This window comes from Protomyctophum bolini (genome assembly GCF_963924005.1).
Source record: "Protomyctophum bolini genome assembly, chromosome: 17".
In the NCBI taxonomy this organism is placed as follows: domain Eukaryota; kingdom Metazoa; phylum Chordata; class Actinopteri; order Myctophiformes; family Myctophidae; genus Protomyctophum; species Protomyctophum bolini.
In genome coordinates this window covers 33342333-33359142 of record NC_137878.1, presented here as the reverse complement: position 1 = coordinate 33359142, position 16810 = coordinate 33342333, and the positions used below count along the sequence as shown (strand labels likewise).

At 46.5% G+C, this 16810-nt stretch overlaps 1 protein-coding gene across 7 annotated transcripts in view; it reads left to right on the top strand.

Moving 5' to 3' along the window:
* The window catches only part of arid1ab (AT-rich interactive domain 1Ab), an 85929-nt gene that overhangs the window by 53289 nt on the left and 15830 nt on the right, over window positions 1-16810 (top strand). For all 7 annotated transcript variants that reach the window (XM_080787882.1, XM_080787880.1, XM_080787878.1 and 4 more), the window contains exons 5-14: window positions 3255-3504; window positions 4286-4375; window positions 4943-5116; window positions 6789-7095; window positions 8684-8832; window positions 9356-9468; window positions 10378-10587; window positions 10736-10943; window positions 15813-15945; window positions 16403-16578. In XM_080787882.1, the coding sequence (XP_080644008.1) occupies window positions 3255-3504; window positions 4286-4375; window positions 4943-5116; window positions 6789-7095; window positions 8684-8832; window positions 9356-9468; window positions 10378-10587; window positions 10736-10943; window positions 15813-15945; window positions 16403-16578 (1810 nt within the window). The remainder of the gene's footprint in view (window positions 1-3254; window positions 3505-4285; window positions 4376-4942; window positions 5117-6788; window positions 7096-8683; window positions 8833-9355; window positions 9469-10377; window positions 10588-10735; window positions 10944-15812; window positions 15946-16402; window positions 16579-16810) is intronic.

Sequence of the window (16810 nt, the reverse complement as noted above, 5' to 3'; positions counted from 1 at the left end):
GAATGCAAACATTTGAAATAACGGTGTCATTGATTTGGAGTGGCATCACCCCAGCCTTACTATTTCATCTCAGTCTTGTGACATGGAGTTCTCCCGGGCTGACCCCCTGCTGCGTTGAGAACTCCCAGGGATGAAACTCCAATCAGGGATTGACCTTTGACACCCCCCAGTCCAGTGGTCTAGCGCGGTGAGGGATGGAAGGGAGGGCAGTGACGGAAGGGGGGGGGGGTTGGTTTAGCGTGTGTGTGTTTGTGTGTGTCTGAGACGGGGCCGCCACGCTCTGATCTGTGAAGCATGGTGCGTCAGAGGCCAGCATAGCGGCTCATTGTGGCCGGTCAGCCCTCGGAGCGGAGCAGAGCAGAGCGGGCCGACCCTTCTGTCAGATGACTGGTCTTGTGATGTCTGTGCTCTACTGCCTGGAGCACTAGAGCACTGGGGGGGGGGGGGGGGTCAGCTGACCATGCGGGGGCTGCTGGCTGCCTTCCATGGTTGATGTTTGAGAAGGAATGCCTTCATGCTTTTTGACTTAATTTGCTTTCTTTTTTTTTGTTCTCTTCTTGGCTCTCCCTTCCCCAAATCATCCCTTTTTGTCTGTCTGTCTGTCTGTCTCGCTCTCTCTCATGCTGTGTTCTGTGGCCTCTCTGTCTCCCTCTCTGTATATTTATCTCTGTCACTCACTCACTTCTCTGTCTCTCTCTCTCTCTTTGCTCTGTGGCCCCTCCCATCCCCAGTCATCTATAAGATTGGTCCCCTTGTTTATTTCTATAGCGACACACATCTCTCTCTCTCCCTCTCCCTCTCTCTCTCTCTCTCTCTCTCTCTCTCTCTCTCTCTCTCTCTCTCTCTCTCTCAGGTCGGCAGGGCTCTGTGCTGCCAGACGACAGGGAGATGAGGGGGGGGAGGAGGAGGTGGTGGTGGTTACTGGGGAGGGAGGGGTGTGGGGATGCGGTGGGGTGGGGTGGGGGTTGGGGAGATGTGGAGGTTGTCTGATTCAGCGTTCTCCTCCTGTCGCTCCCTCTGGGGTTCCTCACATCAGGTCATGTCCCAAAAATAGCAACGGGCGCCGTTTCAAGTGCAAAAAAGAAAAAAAAGACCGGCTTTCGGGGGCCGCAGCCAGCCCTGCCTGCCAGTGTGAGATTTCTATGGGAAATAGTTGGCCACCTTCCAATGAGCCCCCCTACCCCCCTTATCCTCAGTGGTGGACAAAGTAGTACTTTTTTTTTACTTGAGTAAAAGTATCAATACAGCATTGTAGAAAGTAAATAGACCAGAATTCAAAATGTTGCTTAAAAGTACTGGTACCAATATTCACTTCAAGTACCAACAGTGGAAAGTACTCATTATGCAGAATTTCCCATTTAAAATATATAAAATAATATTTCGAAAATGGCAGATTTTCAAGCCCACATCTTGAGCTTGTAGCTCGGCTATTTTGTAAAAGTGGTTAATGTATGTTTTGTAATAATATTCAATTCAACAAAGTAACTAGTAACTGAAGCTTTCAAATTATTGTAGTGCAGTAAAAGTACAATATCTGCCTTTGAAATGTAGTAGAGTAGAATTAAAGGTACTGAAAGTACCTGTGCTTAAGTACAGTACTTGTAAATGTAAATGAGTTCCTTTCCACCACTGCTTATCCCCCTCTTTTTTTTCCTCCCTTGTCTCTCCTGCGATGTGATTGGCAGTTGAGCGTGCATGGCTGAGCGAGCAAGCACATGGGCGCCACAGGATTGGCTGCCCAGTGTGTAAACACTTTTACCTTCCTCCCAAAAAAACTGTTCCTTCATGTGGATTATCGTCGCTGTCGGGTTGGAAAAACCTCATTATGTCCAAAAGAAAATATGTTCAGTTTACAGGATTTGTAATTGGAATAACGGAACACATACTGTAGCAGATTGATGAGCTAGAAACACGTCGCGCTTTGAACTTGGTCTGCTACCTTTGCTGCTTTTGCGTGACATTGTAGTATGACGAAGTAGGGTGTTAATTTATGGAAATAAAAGTAAAAAGCTAAAATATAGAGTTGCAAGGTTCCTCTGTGAAGACTTTACTTTCACTGTGGATTATTATTGTTATTATTATTATTATTACCATTATTATTATTATTTCACCTGTCTAATCTCATGCACAATACCTGCCATTATATGTGTTACCAGTTTCACACCCTTATGTACTGTACATACAGTACTGTATCTGCCGGTCTTGTGGGATGTGTATAATATGCAGATATTTATTTTGGTCGTCTTGTCTGTCCGTCTGGCTGCCTCGGTGCCTTGCTCGTTAGGCACGGCCAACAATAAAGCCCTCTCTCTCTCCTCGGCTCGGTACCATCTTTCGTCGCCACACGGCACCGGCTCGCCGCCTGTGAGGTCCCCGGCGCCAATTATTATTCTTTTTAACGGGCCTCTCCCCAGACGACAACCGTTTTGTTTTCATCCCCGCCACCACTGTCCTGCCTGCGTGAGAAAAAGCCCTGAGCCTCGGCTGAGATAGATGACACCAACCTTATTAATGTGACGCTGCCTGGTGGCGTAGCCGTTTGTTTATCCCTGGGTCTGCACTGCATGCACTGTCCTCGTCGTCCCCCCCCCCCCTCCTCTTCACTGTACGATCAAAGCGTCCCGCATTAATCGCGTGGGATTGATGACCTGCTTTAGGGGCCTTTTGTCTTGTCTGAGCGATGGAGACCGTTTCGTTCCTGTCACGTAGAAACCAATCGCTTTTTTTTCTCGCACCCAGGGATGAGACTTCCTTCGTCTCAAGCTCAACAGTGGGAGTCCGGGGGGGTCCTTCAGTGGGGTTTCAAAGTGGGCGTCCTTCAGTGGGGTTTCAAGGCAGCAATATGAAACACTTATGCCATAATCTATTGGAGATTAGTCAATCTGCATTATTGTGTCGCACCATGATGCATTGTGAGTTTATAGATTGGTCAAATGCATATCCTCTCTGTTGGGTGGAAACCCCACATGTCCATAATTGTTACTTTTCGGGCTTGTGGATCTGCTACTTTTTTAGTGTTTTTAGTTTTGTTTATTTTCGGGTTTTTATGCCCGATAGGAGAGTAGGCTGACGGGGAGTGACACGCAGCAAAGGGACTCGAACCTGCGACACGCTGCATTGCAACCTAAGTGCCCCGACCACTACGCCAGGGGGCCGGGACTGTGACATGAAAGATGTTTATAGAACTGATTTGTACGTTCTTACTTAGTGTGCCTGTGTGCTTAACTCGTCTCCCTCTCCCCCTGTGGTTCCAGGACCTGTCTGGCTCCATCGATGACCTTCCCACGGGTACGGAGGGCGCTCTGAGTCCGGGCGTCAGCACCTCGGGGGTCTCCAGCAGCCAGGGGGAGCAGAGCAACCCTGCGCAGTCACCCTTCTCGCCCCACACCTCGCCCCACCTGTCGGGCATCCGCGGCGGGCCCTCGCCCTCGCCCGTGGGTTCCCCCGCCAGCGTCACGGGACCCCCCTCCCGCACGGGCCCACTGTCCCCAGCTGCCGTGCCAGGTGAGAAGGAACCGGCCGTTGATTGATTTATTGATCGGTTGAATACTGACTAATAACTACAATTAGTTGTACACAGAAATGTAAACGGCCCTGTAGTGAGGCAAGACATTAACTCATAGCCTGTCAGGGTTGAGTTTAACACGTTTTGGCTCAATGTCAAGAACGAGTTTTTATTATTTTATTATTATATCATTTGTTTTTTCATTGAATAGAAATTAGAGAGAGGTCCGTGATGACGACGATGGATTTTCATTGCAAATATTTTATATTTGTATTATATTATCTAAATAGGCTATGAAGGTGAACAGAAAAAACAACAGATGAGTGTCCTCATCTGGAGATGTTTGATACCTCAGTCTCTTTGAAGAGATGGATGGATGAGAGGCAGAGAGACTTCACTGGACACTCCTTTTTAAATTCTGGCAGCATATTGAGCATACTTTATATTATTTGTAAATCACACTTTATAATATGCTTTTTTATTAAATGTTGGTGAGTGCTCCTTAATTTTGAAATTGGTAGCACCAGTGCTACCAATTAAAAAGGTTAATTTTGAGCCCTTTGACTATTTTAAATACCAATTCCATTGGTATTTGCTTAATCCTTATTCTTCTGCCCTGAGCCGTCCCATCGTATCAGTTTGTTTTTTGGAGGTCTGAAGCTTAATTTTTAGTGGAGAACCAATAGGTGCAACACAAGCATAATCAGAATGGCATTGAATCAGGTTTGGAATCTGTTCTTGACGCATAATGACAACTCCCTGGTGTGCAATCATCCACAGGTGTCCAGATGCCTCCCAGGCCGCCCAGCGTCCAATCAGACGGCAGCATGCACTCGTCCATGAACCAATCAGCCATGGGTCAGGAGAGGGGTGAGTACTCTCCCAGAGTGCACCCACACATACGCGCCAAGGGGCGCGACAAAGCGCCTGGAGCAGGCGTCTCTTCCTGGTTTTTATACAGCTGGTGGATGGAAATGACACTGGCGGGCAGCTTCAACTTGCAGCGTGGGCATAACAGAGTTATAACGGAGTACTTCTATATTGAAATATTGGTACTTTTACTTAAGTAAAGACATTTTAGTACTTTTTACACCAGTGTTGGAAAGTGGGGTTGACAAAGTTCAACTCTCCCAGGTGTGGGTGAGTGACCTTCCCTTCCAGGCAGCTACTTTCAAGCAGACGTTGGTTCTTATTCAAATATCTATTCAGATATTCAAAAAAGTAAAGAGGACAGGGCACTTGGTTATCTTGTCTTATTATTTTAGCCTTAATATGAACTGTAGCGTACCTATTCTGGGAGGGGAACGTTCACCGAAACTATCCGATTTCCAGCATTTTAAATGATGTGCTGTCCCGCCTTTACCTGGTTCAAACCGCTGATGCAGTCTTCTTTCATACATATGCGTGTCTAATTGCTGTGTCCTCCGGTCCCCTCAGTGTACATGCGGAACCCCCAGATGCCACCTTACGGGTCCCCGGGTCAGCCTGGCTCCGCCTTATCTCCACGCCAGTCTTCGGGAGGCCAGATGCATGCTGGGATGGGTCCCTACCCTCAGAACAACTCCATGCAGGGCAACTACGGCCCCCAAGGGGCACAGTACGGCCCGCAAGGTGAGAGAAGGGAAACATGGTGTAGAGAGGGAAAACCGCTCACTGCTGGCCTGCTGGGAAAGTCACTCAGGAAGACTAATAACGTTATTATTAGGGATGTCCGATATTGACTCTTTTTTTGCAGATATCCCGGTAACAATGGAAGTTGGAGATCCATGACCCACCTGTCTGTCTGTGTCCCTTTTATGCTTACATACAGATAGTCTTTTAAAGTTACGATGGTCACATCATCTTTTGGCAATTTTGCTTCCGGTTCATTTGGGGTGAATTTCGGGGTTTTCATAAAGATATACTCTCCACTGAAAGGTGCCCCCCCCCCCCCCCCAGCCCGTATAGAATCACGTGCAGTGACAATCATCCCTCCCCCGCCCGGCTTCCCCCTCCGAACATCGGAGCGTCATGTGTTCGCACAGATGTTCGACATAGCCGGATTCGAAAGAACCCCCAGCCTGTGCGGTGGGGAAAGTAGTAATATTACAGTAATATATCCCTTTCGTTTTATTATAACACTGGAGTTGAAAAACACAAAACATCACCATAAAATAACCAGACGTTTGTAGCGTGCTCCGCTCTGCTCTCGTCGTCGATGTACGAAATTATACAAATGTATTTCTGCCTTTGAATGAATTAACAGATGTTGTTCTGTGACGGTGGCAAGAGTTTCGCTTGCTAGCCCAGATTCAGAGTGGGCTTTGAAGATAGCTTTTTCCCTACTCTTTATGTATATTTATGAAAGTTTCACTTTGAAGTCGAAGTCGAGGGGTGAGCGTTGCAGGCTTTGAAGACAGTCAGCGCTAATAGTCGTCAGAGCCAAACAACATGGCAGTACCAGACAAAACCCAGCCTCACGAGGATGCTTGTCAGAATAGGAAGTGCGCACTGTAGGTAAATTTAGAGCCGGAGTGCTGAAGTTGTGGTGTTGTAGCGACTGTGACATTACTTAGTTTACTTTCTTTCTACACCAAATTGAGTTTTAGAAACAAAAATAGGCTGATGATAATGCAGACCCGCTATGATTTGATTCATCTGCCACTTTTAAACAGAATATGTGATTTAAGTGCGATTTGATGTTTCCCAACATCGTTTTATGTGTCACAATCTACAGTTTTGATCACTTTCAAGTCTTTTTTTGTAAACCTGAAAATGCCAATAAACAAATTGTTAGAAAAAAATATATAGTAGATAATATAGTAGTTGAGTCATTACATTTTGTTTGACTCGGTTACACAGAAAATGTGAAAATAGACATCTACAAACTCACAACGCCTCTGTAGATGTGTGAATGAAAATTTATTTGACAATTTTTCCTTGAGGTATTAAAAAAGACTTAGAGGTCTTTCACCCATTTTGAGCGGGAACCCCTTTTGGTGGTTACATACATTAGCTATTGAAAAATCTGTTCTACAAGCTCGTAGGTCTGCTATTTTTGAAAAATCGTTAAAATGTGCCTCAAATCTTTCCGAAAATTGTCATGATTTAGAAATAAAATTAATACAATTTCGACGTCAGGCCTGAATGGGTTAAAGTATAACTTCACTGTCATCTGGGGACCCCCCTAAAATCATGTGGGACCGACCCACAGGTTGAGAACCACTGAGCTGAGGCCTGGAAACACGTGGGGAAGAAGCCCTGGTCTTAAAGTGTTTCTCCGTATCTCCACCTTGCCCCGCAGGTTACCCCAGGCAGCCGGGCTACAGTGGCATGCCCAACGCCAACTACAGCGGCGGGCCGGGCATGGCGGGCTCCATGAACCCCGGGATGCCTGGTCAGGGCGGGGGCGGAGCTCCGTACGGGGGCATGCCCCCCGGCAGGATGGGCCCCGGGCAGATGGCCCCGCGGCCCTTCGGCCCCGGCATGGGACCCAACATGGCGGGCATGCCGCCGCAGGTGGCGGCGGGCATGATGCCGCCTCCGGGCATGAACCGGAAGGAAGGAGGCCCCCCCATGCACCACGGACCCTCCAACTCCATACACACCAGGTGGGTTGCGTAAAGCACTGGTTTTCAACTCTCTTCATATCAAGCTCCATTATTTGTTCTGCATTTGAGCCACAGACCACCATTTGATGAGATTCAGTCTCTCTGACCCAAAACCTACAACTATTTTGTTGTCGTTGGATAAGATTTTGTCCACAATTCCACACTGTATTGATATTGGTACCATAGGAGAGGCCCCCCCATCCCTACTGGACGCATGACGTCGCCTCACGGACCCGCTAGACAGTATCGGTAGGCCCCGAACCTCATCGATAACTTTGGAACCGGGTCCGTTTAGGATGCCCCCCCATCTCTGCTGAGCAGCCAGCCAGCTCTGTCAGGGTCTCGACGAGACACTGGGGAGCTGTTACGCGTCAAGGGTCATTCACCCACGGTCGCTCACAAAACGGAGTTAAGACTCTCTGGAGTCTGGACAGTTCTCCTTTTGTGTGTGTGTGTGTGTGTGTGTGTGTGTGTGTGTGTGTGTGTGTGTGCCTCGCGTAGGCAGGCTGCGTCATGGTCTGTTTTGTCGCCCGAACGCGCAACACATTACTGACTGGGGATATTGAAAGTGTAAAACTAGAGAGAGGGAGAGATGTGTTAAAGAAGAGCGATGGAGAGAAAAACAAGCTCTTTAGACGAGTGACTCACATGGATTTGGAAGCCAAGCTTGTGCTTGGCAGTGTGTGGAAACGGACAGGACTCATCCTCCCTGTGTGGAATCTTTAAGCTGTGTGGCCAGTGAACAGAACACGACAGAAGCCTTTAAAAATGGCAAAAAACTAAATGGGGAGAAAATGGAAACTCATTTCCACACGCCTCCGGTTTTCTGTTTTTAATGCTAACACAAATGTATATCTCCTGTTTGTTGAACCTAGTTGTGTGTTGTGGGCATTTTGCAAAAATAGCACTACGCCGCCACACATCATGGCCTTGTAGATCAGCTGTGTTCGGTGAAGACATTTACAGTAGCGTGAAAACAGGAGTGGGGGGGGGGGAATCCAGTCATCTAAGTATAGGGTTTAAGTGGCTAATCGCTCATCATCATCGGATATTGGCCAACATGTCAATATGGTGCTTCCCTAGCATAATGTACTATCTAGGGCAGGGTTTCTCAAACCTTTTCATTTCATGGCCACAGAACCCCTTCACTCTTTTGTTTTGTTAACTCCATTTGTACACTCTTCGGAGTCAATGACTTGTCTTTTAGCTGGATTTCTTCTCCATTAGTCCTTCCCAGACATGTTAGTCTAGTTTGTAATTGTTGACAAAATTGAAAATATATTTAGTCTCAGTTTTAGTCACCATAGCTTAGTTTTTATTTGGTTTTTATTTAGTTTTTGTCAGTGAAAAAAGGTAGCCGCCGAACATTTCTCGTCATTGTTTTAGACATCAGCATTGCTTAATTACTATCAATAATTTAGCTGGGGACCCCCTCGCGGACCCTGCCGTCCAGACCCCACTTTGACCCCACCACTGTACTACGGATGTGCAATATTGACATTTGCGAGTGATCTTGTGAATGTTCCATATGGAGTGAAAGCCCTGTCGTCACTGTGTTGATGGTTGGTTTGTTCTGTGCTGTGTCCAGGCCGCCGGGCTACCCCAACATGTCCCATGGGATGGGACCAGGCTCTCCGTACGGGCCGGGCATGAACAGCATGCAGGGCATGATGAACCAGGGAGCACCCGGGCCCGGACCCTTCCCCATGGGAGCTAACATACCAAATAACACCCAAGGTGAGTCGCAGCACAACCAGCCTAGTGGCTCTGTGGTTGGAGTGTCCGCCCTGATAGACTGGCATGTCGGGGTTCGATTCTCGGCCGAGGAAAATGAGGTCCAATGCCTCCCTGTGACATGCTAACGTCATGTCCAGGGAGTGTACTTTTACATCATGCATGTCCAGGGGGTGCAGTTGTACATCAAGCTGTCTCACACTACAGAAACAGGAGATGGGTTCCTGCCCTGTGGACCTAATGCCACAGCAAGACTTAGTTACAGCGCCCCTTATGGTGATGTTGTGCACAAAACTCAGACTCCACCTTAGCCTGTAGCACTTGCCTTAGCCTCAACCCTCAACAACCTTGCAGGTGTCTGCAATGGATAAATGGTTCTTAATTTAGTTATGATCCTTGATGACTATGTCTATGCATTTGATGTATTACCATGTGGTGTTCTTGCTTACTGTAAGAGCGTCTGCTACATGCCTAAATTGTGCACGTTTAACCCCCGCCTCTCTTTGCTCTCTACCTTCTCTGGCAGGCATGGCCCCCAGTCCAGAGTTCGGCATGGACAAGATGGCCCCCGCACAGAAGATGAACAACAAGGTGGACGGCCCTCCCAAACCTGAAACCAAACCCGTACCGCCAAAAAAGGTACAGTGAAAAAAAACGTAGGAACTTGTTTGAAGGGTTGATATTTTGTTTTTGAACTCTAGTACAATGGTTCTCAAAGTGGGGTCCAGGGTCCTTCGTGGTTCCTCTAGGCCAGTGGTTCTCAAAGTGGCGTCCAGGGACCTTCGTGGTTCCTCTAGGGCGTTCCAAATGTCTGTAACTTTGGAACCATTTGTAGACTCTCAGAGTTATGGCCGTCCTTTGAAAAGGTATCTTTCCCAGAAGTTGGCATTTCCGCTTCCTTGTTCCAGAGTCAGTATCTCATTGCTGCATTCGATTGGCTCGGCAGCAGATTTGAACCGGGAACAACACAACACCTTCAACATGTGTTTTCCCCTTCTGCTGCTGAACCAATCAAAATGGAGCTAGGAGAAAGTTGACGCCGGAACAGGAAATGGGAAATCCACCTCCCTGGAAAAGATGCAACTACCGTCATGCACAGAGAGCCTATTGGAAGACCTGTATTGGTTGATTATTGTCCAAAGACAGTTACACAGTAGTTAATACCAGATCACTGAGCACAAGAAAGTACCATACTGCCCTACAAAGCCAAACCGCAGTAATTATGTTTTTGGACACACTGACTTATTTCTCAATCTCAAAGGTCAAAGTAGCCTTCATGATTTTGGGGATAAACAATTACCTCAAGAACATATTTACAATTAGTGTGATATCACTTATTTGCTGATATCTCATTTGGCAGTGGCCAGTTGAAACACTTTTAAAACCCAATATAATGTTATAATACATTTTTTCGTGGTTACTGTACCATGGCTTTGTACTGTAGATAACAGCGTTGATGGAAAGACATCAGTCAGTTTGAGAACCGCTGCTCTAACCCCCCCTCCCCTCCCCTCCCCTCCCCTCCCCTCCCCTCCCCTCCCCCGGCAGAAGTCGAGCTCGTCCACCACCACCAACGAGAAGATCACGCGTCTGTACGAGCTGGGTCCGGAGCCGGAGAGGAAGATGTGGGTGGACCGCTACCTGTCCTTCGCCGAGGACAAGGCCATGGGCATGACCAACCTGCCGGCCGTGGGCCGCAAGCCCCTCGACCTCTTCAGGCTCTACGTGTCAGTCAAAGAGATCGGTGGCCTCACGCAGGTCTGTGGGCGCTGTTTGGGGGGAGAAAAAAAAAACCAAAAACTCATTTTGCGTCATGGTGTGAATTTGTGTACGCTTTTGTGTGACCGTGGGTGGCAAATCCATAGTATTTCATCCTCCCTTCCCTTCCTGGTGTCCTCCCCACCAGGTGAATAAGAATAAGAAGTGGAGAGAGCTGTCCACCAACCTGAACGTGGGCACGTCCAGCAGTGCCGCCAGCTCCCTGAAGAAGCAGTACATCCAGTGTCTGTACGCCTTCGAGTGCAAGATCGAACGGGGCGAGGACCCGCCCCCCGACTTCTTCAACACAGACGCCAACAAGAAGAGCCAGCCCAAGGTCCAGCCTCCAAGCCCAGGTGAGCCTCAAAGTGGATTTTATTTTTATTATGTTTTTATTTGTGCTTAACCGCTCAATGACTGGCCGCGTGTGTGTGTCTCTATGTATGTATGTATGTATGTCTGTCTGTCTGTTAGGAGTACGAACAGCTGCAATATACCTTCAACCTGCACTGTTGAGCAGCCTAGACGGCCATTCACACTGAGCACTATAACTATACCTGCAGCCAGCCAGCGGTGTTGTTGAGCAGCCTGCACGGCTCAGTTCACACGGGTGTGATTATTATATATTATTTTGCTGCCAGTACATTTCTGCCTTACATTATTAGAGCACTGGTTTAGTGGTTTCCATCCACTGAGTCGGACACATTTCTATGGGTCCCTTTTAGGAATGTAACGATATATCGTATATCGATATATATCGATATTAATCCATTTTCCACGCTATTATCGTGATATAATATAATCGTATCGTGATACGAATCATATCGTGAGTTGAGCGAATTGTTACATGCCTAGTCCCTTTATTACATTTTTTGACATTTTAAGTATTATTATTATTATTACGTCAAAACATTTTCAGAAAAGCAAAACTCAATGATTTTTTTTAATGTCATGAATAAATAAAAGAAAAATCTAAAATCCCATGAATTAGAAAACGAATGTTTAGGAAGTAGTGAAAATAGTCTATCTACAAGAAAAGTGCGAGACATGGCCAAAGCATTTCCGGGGGTACCTTCCCCAGCAAGAAAACCCCTGCCTTGCACATCCAATTCCAACAGAACGAATAAAGTATATATTTCACCGTTTCGGTCCATGTCTGTCTCCCATGGGTGCTGCCGCGTGCTTCCATCAACCTCCCCCGCTCTCCCTCTCTCTCTGCCCCATATAATGTGCCTATAAACCTGCGTATTTTATCGTATCCTATTAATTGTGATGTTAAAATGCAATCTCCCGTCGCTGGTTTGTCATCTTCACGTACAGTATGAGCCGCCATCCCCCGTAAATCACAGCTGTTTTGGCTCGTGGGCGCAACATTTAGCAATAAATCGGCAGGTCTCCCAACATGTGGGCTGCGGCCCGCTGGTGGGCCCTGTCAATATTGAAGGTGGACCCCCAGATTATTGGCAAAACACTAGTCATGGTATTTTATTTATTTCATTTTCTTTTAAGGGAACTTCACCCAATAAGATGTATTTTTTCCTATCAACTCACCCCCTGAAGCCTTGAATTCATGGAGATTTTCTTGTTTTTGTTTTAACCCATTTAGGCCTGACGTCGAAATAAAAAAAAGTTCAAAGATTTATGCCACATTTTCACGATTTCTTAAAAATAGCAGACCTACAAGCTCGTATGAGCTTGTAGATCTGCTATTTTTCAATAGCTAAAGCATAACATAATGCTAACACCAAAAGGGGTTCCCTCCCAAAATGGGTTAAACCAATATTTGACTAATAGTAAGTTAATAGGGGGCCAATCTTAACCAGAGCAAAACCACATTTAAAACACTGTCGTTGAACCTGGAGTATGCTCATCAGTGTGTGAGTTGCAACACTGGGGGAGTTGTTTTGGAGTTTGCTGCATTTCGAGCTTGTGGATCTGCTACTTTTGGTACTTTTGAATCCTGAAAAGCAACAGTTTTAGGACAGTTTTGGTGAGGTTTCTACCCGACAGAGACGACACATCAGTGTTGTTGATGGAATGAAATGTTGGATCACGAGGCAAACATTCAACGCAACGCCGCCGGGCCACAAGTTTGTTGTCGTCGTCGTGGTGTCAGCTGGGAGTGTGTGTCAGTGTGTCAGAGGTGGGGGGGGGGGGGATTCCTGAGGGGCTGGTTGTGACTCTCCTCCGGAGGGGATGTTTGTTTTGGAGCGTCAAATCACCGGCTGCTTTGCTTTGATGCCAGCAAGCAGCCTGCAGGTCTCGTGCTCTGGCCTCAGACCCAGATTCTCTGATAGCGATACGGGTCATCTGAGGAAGGGTTAGGCTTGGTTTACGTGGTAATAACCAAGCTTCCTGAGTAGGCCTGTCACAGTTATTACATAATCGTCTAATCGCAGATATTTGAGATAATCGCAATTATTTGTGCATAATCGTCAAAATCAACTGCAGGAAGTAAACTTGTAGAAGCTTGTGAAGCATTGTAACTAAGCTTGTAGATCAGCCTTTTCTGCACTTCTTTCCAGTATAAAATATTATTACGAAGCCTTAAAGGCAATCTGAAATACATTTTTGATTCATATAAAAGTTCCAATGTTCAAAGCTTGTTAATTGTGTGGCTTAAATATGTAATCGTGAAAGCCCTAATCCGGAAGGTTCCTCCTAGTTCTATCCCGGGCTCCCCCAGAGTTAGTGCTGTTGTGTCCTTGAGCAAGACTCTGAGCCCCTATTGCTCGCGATGTGTAGGTTGGTGCCTTGCATGGTTTCCTCCTCCGCCGTTGGTGTGTTATGTGTGTGCGATTGGGTTAATGTAATGCACATTTTAAGGCACATAATTGAGCTATATAATGCACCATTTACCATTTAACGATACTTGTTTCTCAACCAATGGTAATTAATTGCAGGCGGTCCATGTGGAAAATGTTTGTCAAATGTATGTAAAAATATTTCTGGAGCATGACATCCACCGCAAGCACGTTTTAGTCTAACTTTTATTTGATGACAAAATAAAAAATATATGTAGTTCCTGTCATCATAGCTTAGCTTTAAAAAAAAAATTATTAGTGTGGTTGCTGTACGCAACACACTATTGTTCTAGGTCCTTTTTCGTTAACCTTTTTTGTTCATTGAGTTCAATGGATGTTTCTTTTATAAACTTTTCTGTAACCATAAAAATAAATTTCTGTCAACAACATAATGTCCAATCAGACAGGAGTGACAACAAATATGATGTCAATATATAATATAAATGGCAAGACAGAATTAATCAAGAACTGAACTTTCTAGTATAAACCCATGAATTGTGAAGTGTGAAAATGCCTTCCCACATTAAAAAGAATTAACACAAGAAGAAATGCATGACAAGTACACTTGCAATTCCCCAGAATTGCACCTTTCAGTATATCTTTTGTGAAAAAATGTAGTCGACAAAAAAAAAATGTCATAGTTTTAGAGTGTGTGTGTGTTTGTGTGTGTGAGAGGATGGGTTGGTGGGTGGATGGTTGGATGTGGCTGGGTGTGTGATGTGTGGCCCTGGGCTACAAACATACGGCAACGCTCCCTGGAGATTAGAGCTGAGCCAGGAAATGATGGATGTGCAGGAAGAGAGGCCTGTGTGTGTGTGTGTGTGTGTGTGTGTGTGTGTGTGTGTGTGCATGCGTGCGTGCATGCGTGCGCTCCACCCCCCCCCCCCTCTCTTTTCATCTGTATTTGAGGGAAATCCCTGCCCAAAGGGAGCAGGATGAGGGGGGGGGGGGGATTGTGTGTGTGTGTGTGTGCGTGTGTGTCGAGAGTGGGTGATGTGAATAAGTGTGACCTTGCCGTGACCCCCCGGCAGCGTGTGTGTGTGCCAGTTTTTAATGAATGGAACTGGTGAGTCATGTGAACCCGCTGCTGTGTGTCACGTTGCCGTGGCAACCCGGTGGCGTCGCTAACGTGCTAATAGTAGTGACTGACTAACTCCTGAGTCCCAGGTTAAAGGATGAGGCAGGCACACACACACACACACACACACACACACACACACACACACACACACACACACACACACACACACACAATATTTCTCTCTCTCCCAATACCCTCTCTCTCTCTCTCTCTCTCTCTCTCTCTCAGAGTAATCCTGTCACAGCCCAGGATGTTTAGAGATCATTGTCTTCCCAGTGACTCTAGAGCTGGTGGTGGGGGTATGGGCGAGGGGTGGAGAGGTGGTGTGGGGTAAGAGGAATTGGGTGGGGTGAGGGTGGAGGGGTGTCAGTTTGGCATGCTGCTGTGTTGAGCTGAAGGATTCCACGCTGGCTGGCTGTGCTGCTGAAAAGCTGAGCCAGACGACACACACACACAAGTTCACACACACACACACACACACACACACACACACACACACACACACACACACACACACACACAAAACTGTGCTCAGCGTGCCGGAATGTCTTAATGTTTTTTTTTTTCTCTTTTTTTTGGAATGCCAAAAAGGCAGCGTGGGTTTATTCCAAGAGACTGGGTTGGAAAGCTTGCATGTCCAAAACCGATCCTTTTCTTTTTGTTTTTTAATATAAAATAGCTGATAATGTCAAGCATCTGCAATTTTCACTACTTGTGTGCAGCGCTCTAATGAAGTAGGGCGCTGGTTTACGGAAAAAAAACATGACATTATTTTTTTTTTAATGGAGATCTGAGGTTTCTTCCCGACAGCAGCAGGCCCTCAGTGGTGTTCACTCAGGGCCTATCCAACTCCATGGCTATCTCGCCTCTGTGTGAACCTTTCCGTGCGCTCCCCTGGAGTGTGGGAAAACACTCTGTGTTGCATTTTTTTCCGTAGCTGTCGGGAGGAAACCTTGTATGTTCCAAAAACCTTTTCAGGCAATGTGGGGAGAAAAAAGAACCCAGGTTCTTTTCCAATGTCTTTTCATTTGATTTAGTATTCATAAAAGCCACACATACACACTTCAGCTTGTAAATCTTTCCTGCTTTTTATGACTAAGTACGGCATTCACTTACAGCTTAACACACACAAAAAACAAACATAAAATGCTCTAATATGGAGAGTTGGAGTTACAAGGTTTTTGCCAGACAGATTCTTTGAACGATGGATTTTTTTTTCTCTTATTTTTCATCCGTCCTTTTATTCTCCCGCCCATGGTTTCTAAATTCTGTGTGTGTGTGTGTGTGTGTGTGTGTGTGTGTGTGTGTGTGTGTGTGTGTGTGTGTGTGTGTTTCTCCAGCCGGTTCGGGGTCCCTCCAAGGCCCCCACACTCCTCAGTCCACCAGTAGCTCCATGGCCGAGGGGGGAGACCTGAAGCCACCCACCCCGGCCTCCACGCCTCTCAGCCAGATGCCCCCCATGCCCGGCGCCAGGTACCACCCCCACAATAACCATACTATAGACATGGTGATGAAGTCCAGTATGTTAAAATATAAGTGTTAAATTCCTCTATATAGTCTGATAGTAATCATTGCTATAGAACGGCCCCCAAATTAAAGTGTAATCGGCTGCAGATGAGAAGATGTGTATTATGTTCCAATAACAAAATAGCAGATGTATAAGCTTGCATTGAGCTTGTATATCTCCTAATTTTGAATAGCCAACTCTAAAATCAAAAATGGCACAGATGCATTCCCGCTTTGAATGAGTAGTAGTTATTATTCAACATGCCCAATAATAATAATGTTTAGAATCCCAAAATCATGGATACTAGCAATTATAAAGATTTAAACACAACAAAATGAGAAAGAACATGATTACTGTAAATGGAACCACCTATTACAGGTCAAGTGTTGTAACCAATGCGTGTCGTGTGTTGTGGCGGTCTAGGAGTAATGTGAATCTGCAGGACCCCTTCGCGGACGGCGGAGACCCCGCGTTCCCCCGGAGGAACGCCATGACCCCCAACTCCCAGGGCTTTCAGCCCGGGATGGGGGGTCCCGACATGATGGGTCGCATGGGGCCCTACGAGCCCAGCAAGGACCCCTTCGGTGGCATGAGGAAAGGTGAGCAAAAAAAACAATACGACAATGAATAAGACACAAAAAAAAGATGTTGCTTCTGTGGGCTGTGTCATCGATTCTGCTGTGAAGCATTACAAAATAGAAAAAGTGGCCCTCGGGGCACAGGTCTCCACCAGGCCAGGTCAGGTTGTGGCCTCCTGCTGGCCCTATAATAGGCCAATGTGAAAGTTATTTTTACGCCTTGGATGGCAAATGGATGATTTGAGGCATTTGG